Source organism: Trematomus bernacchii, unplaced genomic scaffold, assembly GCF_902827165.1.
Source record: "Trematomus bernacchii unplaced genomic scaffold, fTreBer1.1, whole genome shotgun sequence".
In the NCBI taxonomy this organism is placed as follows: Eukaryota; Metazoa; Chordata; class Actinopteri; order Perciformes; family Nototheniidae; genus Trematomus; species Trematomus bernacchii.
In genome coordinates, this window is record NW_022987607.1 from 3,753,864 (window position 1) to 3,771,589 (window position 17,726).

Consider the following 17,726-nt stretch of genomic DNA (forward strand, 5'->3'; position numbering starts at 1 on the left):
GTACCGATAAAAAGACCGATAACGTCGGAGCTTAACGGTACCACGGTCTTTAATAATTCAGCCCCGGGGCCCGTTTAATACCGGGGCTCGGTACCCATCCCTATATCTTACAGCATTCACACTGAATGGTTATTTAAACGTTCAATATGTGTTTAATTCTGAAGATACTGGGCAGCATATCCAGCAATTTGATTCATGGTATGTTTGACCTATCGCATAATAAAAGGTCACGCATTGCATATACCTGACAATAAAAAGAGTGACAACGTGACAAAACTACTGACAAGCAGATACAAAAAAAACATTCGCCATTAATGACGGCTGCTGCTCCTTGTTGGACATCTCCAGATGTGTTTGCATAATTTGATGTTATTATAATGCATCATTTTCATATGACTTTCAATTGAAATATGTAAATATGGGGCAAGCTGATTATCCTAGATTTGATGAAGAAGCCGTAGTCAAAAGTCAAACAAGAAATGGAAGCTACAATGTGAAATGCTAAACAATCATCGAAAGGCAACCTGTATTTAATTGAATCACCATATTCAAAACCTGTTTCTAAAAATATCCCCTATTTTATTAAGGAGCTGGTTACGATGAAACCGATTGATAAAATGTAATACAAGTTATTGAGGCTGCACTGCTGTGTTCACCTATAAAAGAAACATGGTCCGCTATAGTTTTAGTTTGCGTTGGTTTCTTGAATCTGAAGCGCTTGGACACAATAAAACAGATAAGTAAATACAATCAAATAGAATAGAAGTAGTGCCATAAGAGTCTATATACAAGTGATACATAACTTCTAAGTTACAGGTGAATGTTATGGATGTTCTTAGTTCAGGTGTTTAACAGTCTTATGGCCTGTGGGATGAAACTGTCCCTGAGTCTGGTGGTTTGAGACTTGGTCTGGTGGTTACATCTTACAAATAAAATGAAAAAAGAAAACATGGGTGTGAGGATGGATGAGTTTGCCTTCCTCTCATGTCATCCTGAAGTAGGGTAGGCTTAAGGAAGGATTACTACCGTCTCCCACAGGCCCTATCATTGCTGTGACTGCAGCTGAGCCTGGAGTTGATGTATGCTCGTACTGTAGACGTGACATATCACCAGTCACAGTCTGAACACTTCCCTCTTACTCCAGCCAGGCATGTATCCAAACCTATCTCAGGTCAGCGGCTCCAATCATCATCACTACAAAAGGACTTAATTGTTACCCTAACCCTAACACTAACCCTGGTCTGTTTGGCAGCTCCATTTGTCACACAATGGTAACTGGGCACCTTAAAAAATCAAAAAGGTGTAATATTCCATGAGCTATCTGTTGTGTGTGTCGCAGAGCCACTACCAGTCACTGCTCCGAGTATCCATCCGTGTGTGTGTGTGCGTGTGCGTGTGCGTGTGTGTGTGTGTGTGCTGGGGGAAAAAAAAGGCAACGGTTCAGAAGCGCTGTCTTATTAAATTATCTCTCCGTCTTTTACAGCGAGGCCCCCACCCTTCTCTTTCCATCTCTCTCTCCCAGGCTAAACATTTGTCTTTCCATTCATGGGTGAATTTGTATTCCATTGAGATGTGTGCCTGGTGGCAGACTGATGGTGGGAGAAGAGGGGGGGGGGGGGATTGGGGTTGGGTGCAAAGTCCGCATTCAAGCTTGCTGTTTTCCATCTCACTGCTTGGTTACAGCACTCAACAGGCAGGCAATAGTGACAATATCAAAGCCTGGCTACAGGTGCCAGAATATTGCTTATAATGAATTATTAGTCATTAAGACTGATTGATATAGCTTTGCATATACAAAGTTATTTTTTTAATATTCATTGGCATAAAATGTGTTTCTGACGTTGTTTCGCTGTAAATGTTGATACATGTAAGCATATTATATTGCCGTCAAGTCACTTAATGCTTAACTTTTGCTAGTGTTTGTAATTATGAAACTATTTCAGTTTTACTTAATACATAATAGTGGAACAATATACATTTCCGTCACAATCCATTATTACCCGTCGGTCTGTACACAACTCTGACGGGGGGGGGGGGGGGGAAGAGCACGCTCATGAACTGTTAGCGCCGGTGTTATGCATGCCCACTGCACCTCGCGGGAGCGCGCCACAGCGTAAAGCACTCACAGACATGATTTGTACGGCAAAGTTAGGTTTGGAAACGATATAATCTCCTTTTTGGCGGGCGTGCATAACACCGGAGCCTCGCTGCGGGGAAGCTTTGGCGCTGTTCTGAGTTTGTTCTAATCTGTCAAATTGACGGACTGCTTTCAGATTTTTCCGTCAAAAAAATCGGTCATAGACGGAAGATATTCGATTAACGCGACCTCTGCTATAGAGTATATTTAGCATACACAAAATATACAGAACAGGTAAGAATAGTAGCTTTCTTACAGTAAACGACCCCCGTTTGCTTTAAAAAAAAAAATGTATTTCCCTCAAGAGGATCATAAAAATGTCACCCTGTTAAATCTTATCTTGACACCTTTCCACGTACTTCCTGTTTGATACCGACCTCGTGCTATCTCTTTAAACACAACCTGCCATGTGGTGTCATCCTCTCACAGGGCTCCGTCTGATTGGCCAGTTGACTGTTTATCTAGCCACACTTCATTAAGTCGACACAACAACTCCTATCACGAGGTGCACCACTTTGCCTCTAATCAAATTGACCGATGAGGGGCTATAATCAATGTGGCTATTTACATAATGCCAGGCTGCAAAAAAGATACCACCTGTTCTGGCATTACAACTGCTGTGGAGGGAGTTCAATATTTTAATGACTTTATAATAAAGAATACATCAGTTCAAAACATTCTTGCGCCATTTGTGCACTTTGGTAACACCACATACACCCTGCTGTGTTATTTAAATAATGAATAATGTAACTGTGTCTCATATGGGAACACAAGATTGAAAGGCTGTGGGTAAAATATTTTCTGTGCAAAACAAGAGCTGCATCCTGATTTCATTTGTTCCGTCCCGCAGGCTCTCGTCAAACTTTCGACTTCTCCAATTTTAAGGATGACAAGTAACCCCGTATAGTTTTTGGGGAGTGCAATACAATTTTGTCACAGATAGTTAAATCAACGAGGCATCAACCTTCTGAAAAACAATCCAGTATTTCCAGGGCTGACATTTAAAACTGTTTGTAAAGCTGTCTACCCTTTTCAACAGAGCTATGAAATCCATGAAAACTGTTTACTGGACTTCTTTTTCAGGATAGACTTTCATCGCTGGAGCGGAAAATTAAATGAGAATAAGAAGCAAAAACGGAATAAATACTTAAACTGAGGCACAAATCAGTCCAGATTCATATTAATACTAAAGTTTAAGGCATAATAGGCGCTTTCACACCAGAGTACTTTTACCGTTTAGTTCCGTTAGTGCCTGGAATTGTGCGTTCACACCAAAAAGAGAACTTAGTTCAGAGAACTTTTACCCCCATTGTTAGTGCCTGCTAGAGAGGTGGTACTATTCTGGGGAGAAAAAAGTACCAATTTCTGATTGGCTGGGCGAATTGCAAACCACGCCCCGTAAAACTCTGAAAAGTTTTTTGAAGCCGCCATTGTATTTGCTGGCATTAGCATTATTAGCATTAGCATTAGCCCCGCGCACCAACGGAGAGAGAATAACTTATGGCAACACAAAAAAAAACATGGGAGCGGTGGAGTGATGAGGAGGTGTCGGCGTTCTGGCGATTTACTCTGAAGGCTTCAGTAGAAGCTGCTGGGAGTCCCAGCAGCTTCTACTGAAGCCTTCCCCAACTCCGGGGACTTCCGGCCGGGGACTTCGGGTGGCAGTATACGCCGTGAAGTTGTTTGCGGCCTGCCAGTAAACCCAAAGCAGAAGAAGAAGAAGTGACGTCAGCGGCTTCATTTGCGTAATCTTCCCTCAGGGAACTTATCCCGGTGTGAACGCGATCGGCTCTTAGTCCCATGGGGGTACTAAGTGCTGGGAACTAAGTGCTGGGAACTAAGTGCTGGGAACTAAGTGCTGGGAACTAAGTGCTGGGAACTAAATGCTGGGAACTAAGTGCTGGGAACTAAGTGCTGGGAACTAAGTGCGGCAAAGTACAGTGTGTGAAAGCGGCTATTGGCTCTTATTTACTCCATGCTTTATGCATCTACCCGTACATTGGGCAGGCTGCACATGTGCCTAGTTATAGTTATTAAACTCACAAAATAGCATTACAGCAGGCTTTTTGAATGATTGCTGTGTGAAGTCAAACAAACACAGAACACAAAACTATAGAAGAAATGCTCTCTTGACGTCGCAAAGAAAATAAATGTGTTTTTTTTAATTTTTTTAAAACAAGCTAACCACATGAAGTAATCCGCTTTACATTCTAGTCAACTCAGTAAATTAGAGCCAGCCTCTGCGGCCCAGAATTAAAACAGAAATAAAAGAGTGTGTTGCTTATTAAAAAAGCAGAAACTTGCATTATTAAATGGTGCATTTTCTCATACATGATCTTACATTATTGCAGCTTCACTGATCAGCTTTTGTGCCCGGAGGTACAATCATTTACTAATGGCCTCCGCTCCCCGTTCAATGATTATAATGAGCTTGCAAACAAACATGACGCCATATAACGGATTCTGGCACTTTCCATGTTCGCCATTTACTGGAACCTGTGCAATCAAATATTCATCGGTTTCTATGGTAGCGAATCATGAAGAGACGTCGAGTTTCACATCAGGCCATTATTGTTTCCTTATGGTAACTCGAGCATCAGACTGTGTCTATAAATAAATACCCACAATGCTTTATATTGTGCTATTAGGTTACTGTATTTCAGAGAAAATGCTAATGTCTTTATTTATTCATTGAATTTGATTTATTTATATTTTCTTTTTCTGTCATTATGATTTGTCTTTATTTATTTGTATATGTTCTTTTACTTCGTCAAGTTTCAAAGTGGTATATATTATATATGAATAACTGACTGCATGTGTCATCTAATTATTGTGACTTATCCTATTTGTATTTGTGGAAAATGTGTAAGAAACTCCATAAAAATATAGTTTTAAAGGTCCCATGTCATGGCCATTTCTACTGATCATAATTCCATTGTTGAGGTCTACTAGAATAGATTTACATTGTTCAATGTTCCAAACTCACATTGGTTTCTCATACAGCATCTCTGTATAGTATGTGTATTCACTCTCTGTCCTAAACGGCTTGTTGGAGCTCCTGCCCCCCCCCCCCCCCCTCCCTATGAGCCCAGTGGCCGACAGCGAGACACAACGAAACCCAGCCCGAACACACACACACACACACACACACACACACACACACACACACACACACACACACACACACACACACACACACACACACACACACACACACACACACACACACACACACACACACACACACACACACACACACACACACACACACACACACACACACACACACACACAACACACACACACACACACACACACACACACACACACACACACACACACACACACACACACACACACACACACACACACACACACACACACACACACACACACACACCAATGTGGACCAATCCACGGACTTAACGTAACGGCTCCGCGGATTGGTCCATTTGGACCAATTGGTCCATTTGGACCAATTGGTCCATGGGGTCGTCGTTACGTCACTTGGTTCCCGGAAGAAAAAAATGAAAATGTCCAACGAGGCGTTCTGGGGCAGCAGAGACAGGTCTTCTCTGTGTTAGAGTTGTACTCGCTACAGGGTGTACTTTGAGGGGTTTTGACTCTGCAGACCGTTTACATGCATAAAAACCTTCATAACACACAAGGGGACGGGTCATAACCAGAAAAGCATGACATGGGACCTTTAAAAAAGTGGCTGCTCAGCAAAAGGGTTTGGACTTTGAATATATTTTAAATTGAAGAGGTTAATTAAACAGTTTGTTACATATAATCTATAAAGTCCTGGAAGACTTCAAAGTACTAAATGTTTAAGTGATTGTTCCTTATAGCTTTGTGAAGCACCTTGAGATGACGTTGTTTTTAAAGTGTGCTATATAAATCAAATGTATTATTATTATATTATTATAAGTGCATCAAAAGAGGATTGTGGGGGTTATAATAGTCATAAGGTTAGGAAACATAGAAAACTGTCCAAGCAGCAAGAGGTAGAGACAACAGTTAACTGAATAATCAACATTTAAACAGCATTGTTTTCTAGCATTTAGGTTATTGAAGCACAATAAAAGTGTCAGTAAAGTCGTAATCTTTGGCAGAAAATGGAGAAAACAAATGAACACAAAGCTCTGGAGAAAAATCCTAAAAAGCAATTATATGAAACTACAATCAAATGTTTTAACAAGCAAGTTATTTCCATCTACAGTGTCTCTGTAAGTGTGGGTCTTACAGAGACACAACGCTATTAAGAGCATCCATTGAACTAACGATTTTAGACGTGGGGGAAATGCTTGAGCTATACCCGTAATTGAGCCAGTGATAGTCTTGGCAACTCTGATAACAGCATCCTAATGGGCTGAGGCAAATTATCTGGCTCATAATCAGGAAGAGCTGAGCTGAACCGCAGAAGTGGTTTTACAGAAATGACGACGTGAAGAACCACTGCACTGAGGTAACGCCCTTAAAGAGAACATATGTTCATGTTCAGGTTCATATTTGTATGTAGTGTCTCTACTTTAAAGAATCCTCTCCTGCTGATGTTCAGGTTCATATTTGTATGTAGTGTCTCTACTTTAAAGAGTCCTCTCCTGCTGATGTTCAGGTGTATATCAGTATGTAGTGTCTCTACTTTAAAGAGTCCTCTCCTGCTGATGTTCAGGTGTATATCAGTATGTAGTGTCTCTACTTTAAAGAGTCCTCTCCTGCTGATGTTCAGGTGTATATCAGTATGTAGTGTCTCTACTTTAAAGAGTCCTCTCCTGCTGATGTTCAGGTTCATATTTGTATGTAGTGTCTCTACTTTAAAGAGTCCTCTCCTGCTGATGTTCAGGTTCATATTTGTATGTAGTGTCTCTACTTTAAAGAGTCCTCTCCTGCTGATGTTCAGGTGTATATCAGTATGTAGTGTCTCTACTTTAAAGAGTCCTCTCCTGCTGATGTTCAGGTGTATATCAGTATGTAGTGTCTCTACTTTAAAGAGTCCTCTCCTGCTGATGTTCAGGTGTATATCAGTATGTAGTGTCTCTACTTCAAAGAGTCCTCTCCTGCTGATGTTCAGGTTCATATTTGTATGTAGTGTCTCTACTTTAAAGAGTCCTCTCCTGCTAATGTTCAGGTTCATATTTGTATGTAGTGTCTCTACTTTAAAGAGTCCTCTCCTGCTGATGTTCAGGTGTATATCAGTATGTAGTGTCTCTACTTTAAAGAGTCCTCTCCTGCTGATGTTCAGGTGTATATCAGTATGTAGTGTCTCTACTTTAAAGAGTCCTCTCCTGCTGATGTTCAGGTGTATATCAGTATGTAGTGTCTCTACTTTAAAGAGTCCTCTCCTGCTGATGTTCAGGTGTATATCAGTATGTAGTGTCTCTACTTTAAAGAGTCCTCTCCTGCTGATGTTCAGGTGTATATCAGTATGTAGTCTCTCTACTTTAAAGAGTCCTCTCCTGCTGATGTTCAGGTGTATATCAGTATGTAGTGTCTCTACTTTAAAGAGTCCTCTCCTGATGATGTTCAGGTGTATATCAGTATGTAGTGTCTCTACTTTAAAGAGTCCTCTCCTGCTGATGTTCAGGTGTATATCAGTATGTAGTGTCTCTACTTTAAAGAGTCCTCTCCTGCTGATGTTCAGGTGTATATCAGTATGTAGTGTCTCTACTTTAAAGAGTCCTCTCCTGCTGATGTTCAGGTGTATATCAGTATGTAGTGTCTCTACTTTAAAGAGTCCTCTCCTGCTGATGTTCAGGTGTATATCAGTATGTAGTGTCTCTTCATGTCTCCATGCTTTAATGTTCAAAAAGCTATTTATTTTTCTCATACTGCCTGTGCTGCAGCACCTCTTTTCACCCTCTGTCTGAAACCAGAGCCCAGTCTGCTCTGATTGGTTAGCTGGCCGGCTCTGTTGTGATCGGTCAACCTCTTAGAGATGTCCCGCCCATGATCCTATCACGTACAATGTGTTGGAGCGCTAGCCAATAGAAGTGCAAGTTTTACATAGTGAAGTCACAAGGCCATCGAAGTAAACAAAGGAGAACAAAGGTGTCCAAAGGAGGCTTTGGGATTTTAGACTTTGCAGACCATTTACATGCACACAAACCTGTATAACACACAACAGCATATTAGGGCCTCTTTAGTAAAAAACAGGCAAAAGAAAGGTCAGTGATTCCCATACATTGATTTATTTGTGGCGGGCCGTCACAATTAAACATCACCCACATTTTTTTATTTTGGTGGTCTAATGGATAGTGAGGTGGGCTGATGATCGGAAGGTTGTGAGTTCAGATCCCGCCTGGAACACCACTACTAGTGTGCCCTTGAGTAAGGCACTTAGCCCTCAGTTACTCCAGGGAGAATGTCCCTGTAATTGGTCATTGTAAGTCGCTTTGGAATAAGGCGTCTGCTAAATGCCTAAATTGTAAATTATATTGTTGGGAGAATAAACCCCACAGATCCTCAACTCCGGTGTGTCTCACTCATTAACAACGCCACACAGAGTAACAAAAACATTGTCCGCTAGCCATGAACTCGCATGTATTTTCTTATTTGAGGGGGGGGTGGATGCGTGGGCCCCCACAAATAGAATCAAATTATGTGGGAAACCCTGAAGGTGATATCTCAAGTATCTTCACAACAGCATTTCTCCTGAATGTTTTCTCACAGATGAGGTGCATGTCAAATGTCAAAGTAACAAAGAACAGTGAATCCAGTGATGTATTTGCTTTCACACCCCCCCCCCCCCACCCACCACCCACCACCCTGCATTTCTGTCTCAACAGATCCTTATGTTTCAATGCTTGATCTGCTGTGTCGCTCGAGAAGCAGGACAGCCCCAGCTGACTAATCAAAATTCTGGCAGTGCCCAAAGAGGGACCAGGAATCTCAGAAAACAAACAGCCGTAGTAAATCAAGAGTGATTTCAGGGGATGATCACAGATGGTGCGACCGAACAACGCTCCTTTAAATTCGTGATTCACATATTTCCCAAGCTGCTGTCTACGCTCCTCCAAAATAGCCTGTAGCCCATTAAGAATGCAAATAAAAAAACATGGCTTGAGACCAGAGCTGGAGGTTTATGTACTCACTGACAGGTAAGGAGATGGCTATGGAGCCCCTCAGATAACTGTGATTGGCAGATGAACATATGGAAACACATAATGGGCGATCTAATCGATTTTTGTTAATGGAATATGAAATAACATCTGTAGACACTTAATTCACAAGGAACTCAATTCAAACGTTCTCGCATTTATTCCATATAGCAAGGAACACACACACACACCCACACACACACACGCACACAAAAACTCACCCCACTGCAGAGGAGCCAGCTGCAGGTGCTCCAGGACCAGCTGGTTGAGGACTCCCTCCACACTGGCCTCTCCACTGCGCCGCAGGGACGGGTGGGAAACGTTAAGGGGCATTTCAAGTAATCAACATGAGACATAATATACAGATATACCGTAGTTACTACCATATTTAGATGTTGACGGCTACAACAAATCTGACTTTGACATTTTCATCAGATTTCTGGGGTCAAGCTGTGTTAGAAATTAGCATTTTTGTTCAAGAGCCATAGTGATTGGGTAATGTTAAGGGGCATTTCAAGTAATCAACATGAGAAACTTTATACAGATATACTGTAGTTCAAGGCCCACACCTTTGACCCAGTTTATCAGTGTGTACTGCCCTCACTGAGCACAGGCCTCCAACGTTGGGCTGCAGTGCTCTCAGTGTTTTGTCTCCCTGCACCAGCTGATAGAGGTGTTGTGGTTTTATCTTGTTATGCACATGTTGATTATTCTCTCAGAACTAGCTAAATACATGGGTCTGGGGTAGAGATCTTCAGAATTGGTTTGGCAACCACTGTGTCACCTCTTGGCTGCAGAACATGTCTTATGAATTCTCCGGCCGAAGCTCCAAATAAACCGTCAGTGTTTGCCATCAAAGCTCCTGCTCTCCTCGTGTCTCTGAGTCTCGTCTCCATTGCTTCAGAAGTTTCCTTCACAGTATACCATATTTAGATGTTGATTAAAAACAGCTACAACAAATCTGACTTTGACATTTTATCAGATTTCTGGGGTCAAGCTGTTAGAAATTCTTATTTTCTTTCAAGAGCCATAGTGGCTGGTCTTGTCTTAAAAAATGTTTGGACTAAAAACATTTTCATAGCCTGCATTGGTCAGAAAATAAACAAGCAAAAGCTTCGTGCACCCGATTGGCCTGTTTCTCCCTGGATTCCCAACCACCTACATATCAACTCTTTTGACAACGTTGTGTCATTTGAGGCAATAAATGCATGTTGGACTGCTTCCCTAGATTCCACCGGGTCCGTCTGCGCCGCGTTGCGGTTTTGGTCCGGCGTCATACCCTACCAGGCGCATTTCAGAAGCATTTCAGTAGCGGAGCGTCTTGCCTGCCGGCTCGCAGTTTTTGTTGATTTGGGCATATTTCCTGGACAGGCTACTTTGTACAGACAAAGTTAATAATAACTGTAATATTCCAGTTATAAACGACATGAATCAAAGATGTGTTGCTGTATTTTAGTGGTAAAAAATGCATTCATCATCATAATTATTCTATATATATATAATGTACACAGTGCCTGTAAACCGGAGGAGAACGCTGGCATTTCTCCTCCTACTTGAAAGACTACGGAGGGATAGGGTCTGCAAAATTAGTTTGTGTGTGTGTATATATATAGGTCTATATAGCTCTGAACGTTCCACTTCCTGCCTGCCAGACCTTACGTTACGCCGCGACAAAAATAGGATTCGATCCTAATTTTAGAGGAGCCCTGCACCGAGCCGCTTCTGAGCCGCTTCTGAGCCGTAACGCGCCGCGTGTGGTGGAATAGCACCCATTGACTAGAGTGGCCGTGATCGCCGTGAGCACCGCGGCGCAGCCGTAACGCGCCCGTAACGCGCCGCAGACGGACCCGGTGGAATCTAGGGGTTAGTGTCCAGAAACTGGAGGCCCATGATTTAAAGAAAGTAGCATGTTACTGAACTTTTTGCAAACCACAGCATTTGAAGCCCATTCTGGCGCTACCAAAAGCATAACATGACTGCAAACAGACTACGATAGGGAAGCACAGGATCACATACGGGGTATCAAAATAATCTGTAACACTTAACTCCTGACTGAGAAATTCACATGATCGCTGACAAACCTTCTCAGGAGCATTGGTTATATTATGTTCACCCTAAAATCAGAATAAGAATGTCTATGTTCAGAAAATGGGCCCATCCAGGGCGCACGTGAACAACCATTGACATTCTCCAAGTGCCATTATAGTTTGTGTAATGGATTCATTAAGATGTCAGAGGTACATGTAGAGCATTTCTCTGAAGCGTGGCTATAATAAAAGCTTTAAACTGATCACAGGTCAGGCAATCAATGTATGATTGCTGCATCAAAATAAACATGGCTGTCAGGGAGCAATTACCAAGATAATATGTGATGATAAGAACACGGCCGATCATTTACAGGGCTGACATTCAGAAAAGAATGGGTGAGATGAGTCGGGCCTCGAGCACCAAACCTGTGTCTATTGACCTTTGAAGAAGAGTACAGTATGCATGAAAGCAGAGAGAAAGAGAGTGAATCTAAGGTTAAAACATAACGTCCAGAGAAGTGAATGGATCTTTTCCAAACTCAGAGTCTGACTCACAATGAATAGCACGTCACAGCACCTGCATCTTAAACGAATGGAAAATGGCGAACAATGGCAGTGTTGTTTCTTTGATCACTTGAAGCGCATAGTTTCTACTTTGAGGATTTACTGGAACCGTTGGGTGAGGGAAGCAGCTGCAGTCGGTCATCATCGATACCGCCCGGATGTTACCCTAACAAAATGATCAATAGAGCATCTGAGCAGCTGCTATAATCGACCGTCATACAAGTCAGCTTTGCAACGTCCGTATTACATACTATGGGGATGTGTCCATTTTCATCTACACTGCACAACAAGTCTACAAACAGCTCTGGGAATGTCTTTACTATGGTTACATCATGAAAGCATTCCTTCTACTATCAAATTATATAGACGGACACTAAATTGTTTATTAGGTGGATGGCACTTATCCAGGAATGGTCACATTTGCAGCAGGCAACCGTGATGTTTTTTTTCACAGCCAGTCCTGTCATGCCTTACTGTGGCAATAAAGCACTTTGCATTTATAGAGTGGTGCAGGAATGAGTCCTAAAACCCAGAATGAGTCAGCATTTCAGCACCTCCAGTTCGCTTGTTTGAAAGTCAATCACTTCTTGAATGAGTTTTTGATTAAATGCCAGAAATAAGATCTAAGGTTGATACAAGCTTGAGGTTTTTTTTTTTACATTTCGTTCAATAAAAACAAAACAAGGGTGGGGTAAATGGTGATGTTCATTTGATGAGAACAATTGCAACAATTCTGATCATTTGATTATATTCTAGGACCAACAAGCATCATTTTTGAAAAGTCCATTCCCTTAAAGTGCTTCAGAAGTAAGCACTTTATATATATTTGTACTTATAAAAACAATAAGTGGATGGTTTATATGCCTACCAAACGTATTGTCTACAATCATTCAGAGTTTGGCACTTCTCTGTTCATTTGCCCAGAATACTTTCTCAGTTCTCCCTGAGAAAATAAAATGGTCAAGTCATAGCTTAGACTGATTCAAAACGTCTCTATAGCTTGTTGAAATGCCTCCAACGTGCTGCTGCGTCTGACAGTTAGGAAGACCCTTGGTACTACATTTAGAGAAATGGTACGCCTTAGGAGTACAGCTGAGCACAATGCCTTAAAAGCGATTTGTATTATTTTCGTTGTGTTGTATGCTGTCACTTCTGGCTGGCTGTAATATCTTAGAAAAAGTTGCATCTGGGTGAACAACGCTGGCTTCGACCGTTTGACAGGAAGTCCCAATGAGGTGGATGTTAGTGCTGGTTAAAGGTGGGGTATGTAATTCACTTCAGAAATACTTGTTATATTCCATGGAATGCTCTTCACATCCCGATAGCAATGAATATCTGAAGTGCTTTGACAATAAATATATACAAACATTTCATCTGTGGAAGCCGTGGCGCTGTAAAAAGCACGACCAATCATCTGAGCCGGCCCGGCTAAAATAACTGGATGGCCTACCTGCCTGTCAGCCTTCCATCTGTGCACAAACTTATCTCGTGCCCTCATTGGTCATGTGCGCGTTCGTGTGTGTTGGAGGAGGGGCTCTGGAAGGAAGCTCGAGCTGGTTTCTCCATTCTTACCTACCCTACCTTTAAGGGAGCTATTGAGGCACTAATGAACTTCCGTAGAGTATATCTTGACATGAAGTATGACACCTGACATTTCCCTGTGCTTTTAAAACAAATATTTCTGTTGTAAATGATTGTCTTTTCTTTCTTATGTTATTGTAGTGTGCTTTTATTACATGTACAGCACTTTGGCTCGACCAAAAATCGTTTTTAATTAATTAATTAGATTTGATATCTTAGAACAGCAAACTCACTAGAAATGTTTTTAATATGGCTTTTATTTGGGTTAACTTTCAATTCTCACATTGTCCATGTTTTGCTGTATTTTTGTCTGTTTTGCTTTTATTTCACATTTTTAATTGTCTTTTTTAAATTGTTTTATTTTAACATATTATCACTGTATATGTTTTATCTTGTTCTGTATTAATTTAAATATTATTTAAATATTGTAGTTATGTTTTCTGTAACGCACTTTGGGCTGCTTTGTGCATGAAAGGTGCTATACATATTTAGTATGTAATTTGTAATAGTATGTAATTTGTAATCCCTGTAATGCTACTGTATGATGTCCTTTTGTTGCTCTGTTTATGTTTTTAATGTTTCATGTGGAACCTACTTGAGCAGGTCTCCCTTGAAAAAGAGGTCAATGATCTCAATGGGATACAACCTGAATAAATAAAGGTTTGAAATGAAATGAAATATACAGATAACGTTTATTATTATATTATACCCAGGGATGATTCATGACTTTCTCAATAAGAATACAGGCAGTCCTTTTGTTTCCATTTGTCCCATAGCCTGAACTGTACATGCATATGCAAAAGCCTTTCCCTATGAGTGACTCCATATAAATGAACAGCATCGACAGAGCACGAATAATATTGTAGGGACCTCGTAAATTACAAATTAAAGAGACTGTTACTTTGCTCAGGGCCAAGCGAGTGCTTCAGAGTGTGACACGCATTATAATCAAATCTTTTATTCCTCTAGTTCTTTCATGTAGTAAAAAGGGGGAAATCCACCCTGAAGCTGAATTTACACTGAGCTACTCCAAGGATGTGAGACAGCTGAGTCACCATGTACACACAGAAACGTCTCGTCGTGACATTTAGCATCAACGCTTAACTCGATAACACCATGACAAAGTGTTGGTGTTATTCAAACAATATGATAGCAATATGTGACTTAAAGTGGACCTATCATGCTATATTTGAATAATATAGTGTAGGACCATACCTATATAAGGCATATTTATACTTTTTTTTGTTGAAAATACCAAACAGATCATGCATTTTAGCCATGCCTCATTTTGCTCAATTTGCACTTTTTTTAGCCCTGTTTTAGCAAGGGCAGATTCAGTGAGAACAGCACCACCTACAGGCCTGGCATATGTACTACAGCGTCTCCAGCGCTTTCGAACGGCAATGGCCGTGGCTGTCTCCTCCTGATTGGTGGAGTTGGCCCAATAGCCGTAGCGCCACCGTCCTGACGTCAGGACAGTGTTCAAATCTGGATCAGTTTTGATCAGATCCGTTGCAGCCCCTTTTTTAGAGATTTGGGTATGGAGGAAAATAGAGAGGGTTGTGTTTTCTGACACTTGGTGAGTTCCCTGGAACACCGGGGACACATATTCATGTAGAAAAGACGTACACAAGTGCATTTTGCATGATAGGTCCCCTTTAAGTGCTGCTTAAGATTTCCTAAATGACTTGTACTTAAACATAGGTCTTCAAGTGTCAAACTTTTATACATAAGACATCATACTTTATTGACTGAGCAGCTACAGGATTTGATAATGAACGAGATGCTGGATCGTGTCTTTATGCTTGGAGAGAAACTTGAATCATCACATTGCTTTCATAACGTGTTGTAACGTGGATAAATGGGCTGTTTCGGTAAGATTTTGGCAACAGTATTTGTATTTGCATGTCATTTACTTTCTTCATCTCTTCCCACACGCTGCCAAATTACTTGTAGATAAAACAATACACATAATGAAGGGGCGTTTACGCCTTCGTAAAAAGGGACGAATATAATGGCAGCTTCAGTAGCTCAGATTGGGTTCATTATTAATTGTACACCATGCTCACCAACAATCCGACAGGCGGTTCTTAAATCTCTTAACTGATGAGCACTAATGGCTTATCCAAGGCACGATATGCACGATGACTAGTAGCACTTTTCAACAGCAGAAACTTTTCCCTGGAAACTTTTATTGAACTCAGTCACTTTATATTCAGGAACTTGGCCTTAGTTTCTGCAACGTAAATGGTTCTTACTCCTGAGATAGTACTTTCAGATGCCCCAGAAACTATTTGAGTCTTTAAAGTCACCTACCGGTCAAAGAGAACTCTTCAGTCTGATAGAAATCACGGGGTTATCCTTAGTTGAATAGCTTATTCTCGTCAACATAGGGGGAAACTCGCCTTTGGGCTCACAGGTAGCACAATCAAAGTAAGTGACTTGAAAAAACTTAGAATGCTGTCGGTAGAAAGTGTAAAGTCATGTACTTCACAAACAAATCTGAAATGAACTCTCTTCTGTATCTCCCTTTACAAGTTCGAACGGTCCTTCCTGACATCCATTTCCAGTCTTACTGTCAAAGAGTGTGTCCTTCTGTGACATGAATGACAATGTCTCAAACAGATGTTGAAGCCATTCTCACGAAATTCTTCTCATACCATAAAACAATGTTGAATATTGAAAGAGATGGTTTTAAGACACAGTATTGGGTGTTAACCAAATGTGTTGAGAAGCCAGAAGACACTTATATATATATATTAAGGAATGGATACGAGTTGCCTCCCTGAGGAAAAGCAGACCTCAGAGAGCAGCATACTGACTGATTACATTAGTTGGACAACAAAGCTTTCCCACAGATTAGGACCTATGGGAAAATGTTGCACCACATTGACGTGTGTTACATGTTGTGATCCTGGATGTTACCCCTTGTTTCTGTTGTGTGATTGTGACGTGCTATATGTGACATGTATGTAGTAACGTGTGTTTGCATTCTATTGTTATCCTTTCGCCTGTATCTACTTCTCTTTCATGCTGTCTTTGTAACTAATGCTGTTGATGTGTTTTAAAAAAGTGTCTATTATCATCTGGCCGGGGACAACAGCAGGAAATTAGCAATGTACTGTAATACCCCATGTAACGTTTTATGTGACAGTTGATCAATGGGGACCGTCCACAACACTATGAACCAGGGGTGTCAAACTCAAGGCCCGGGGGCCAAATCCGGCCCGCGACTTCATTTGATGTGGCCCCACAAGAGCTTGCAAAGAATATAATATGTTTATGATACGGTTACATGCTACTTTACAGAAGCACGTTGCCCATAAACGACATGTCCCACAATGCATCTCAAATTTGACTTTTTCTCAGAATTTGACTTTTTTTGTCCAAATATGCCTTTTTTCTTAGAATTAGCCTTTTTCTCATAAATAGATTTTTTTTTCAAAATGTCACTTCTCTTTTTCAAAATGTCACAATCAATGTTTTTCCAGAATGTGGCTTTTCTTTTAAAATCATATTGTGACATTCTTACTGAAGAGACTTGCAATTATTTGCTCTAGACTTCTGCTTTCAGACGTAGTTAATTATGAAGTTATATTAATTAATGATATAGTCTTAAAGTTACAACCGGCCCTTTGAGTGCAACCATAATGCTGATGTGGCCCGTTATGAAATTGAGTTTGACACCCCTGCTATAAACAAATAAACTAAACTAAACATTGACGCTAGTATGTGACACAACTCCAAACCCAAACATACTGTACGCACACTAAGACATCCGTTCAGTGTCAGAGACGCAAATACTTCGCCATACGCTTCCCCATCTGTCGCTGCAGGCGAAAAGTTCCCTGCTGGCCAGAGGGCTTCCAGATGTGTGATCCAGATGTATAACTGATCTATGTGTGTGTCAACAAACAACATGCAGCTAACACAGGGCAGAATAACTCTGTTTGACCAGGTTTGGACATTATTGTTTCAGTAGAGAATGTAAAGCTTTACCATCTGTAAACACTGACTGTGTAGCAATGCTCAGCTCAGGCTGGATTCTCTGATATCACTCCACCGTACGTTAGCGACTGAAAGGATATGATGCTCCAACAGATGCCCAGATTGCTGTTGATCTGGCAGCCCTGGGCATGCTGGCGCTCCTCCTCCAGCTGTTTGGGGTTTGTGAAGCGAGCCGTCTCCTGGTCCGGCTGCGGCAGAGTCTCAAAGTCAAACTTGTCCACCTGGATGGCCATCCTGCAACAAGAGAAGGGAACATCACTTACAGACACAAGTTTCTGATAGGGTGAAACAAAACACCACAGTCACATT

The 17,726-nt window shown here is 41.2% G+C and overlaps 1 protein-coding gene across 3 annotated transcripts in view; it reads right to left on the reverse strand.

Annotated features, from left to right (window-relative positions):
- The window catches only part of trappc9 (trafficking protein particle complex 9), a 308,135-nt gene that overhangs the window by 70,378 nt on the left and 220,031 nt on the right, over nucleotides 1–17,726 (reverse strand). For all 3 annotated transcript variants that reach the window (XM_034131111.1, XM_034131108.1, XM_034131110.1), the window contains 2 exons: nucleotides 17,498–17,651; nucleotides 9,459–9,549 (listed from right to left, as the gene is read on the reverse strand). In XM_034131111.1, the coding sequence (XP_033987002.1) occupies nucleotides 9,459–9,549; nucleotides 17,498–17,651 (245 nt within the window). The remainder of the gene's footprint in view (nucleotides 1–9,458; nucleotides 9,550–17,497; nucleotides 17,652–17,726) is intronic.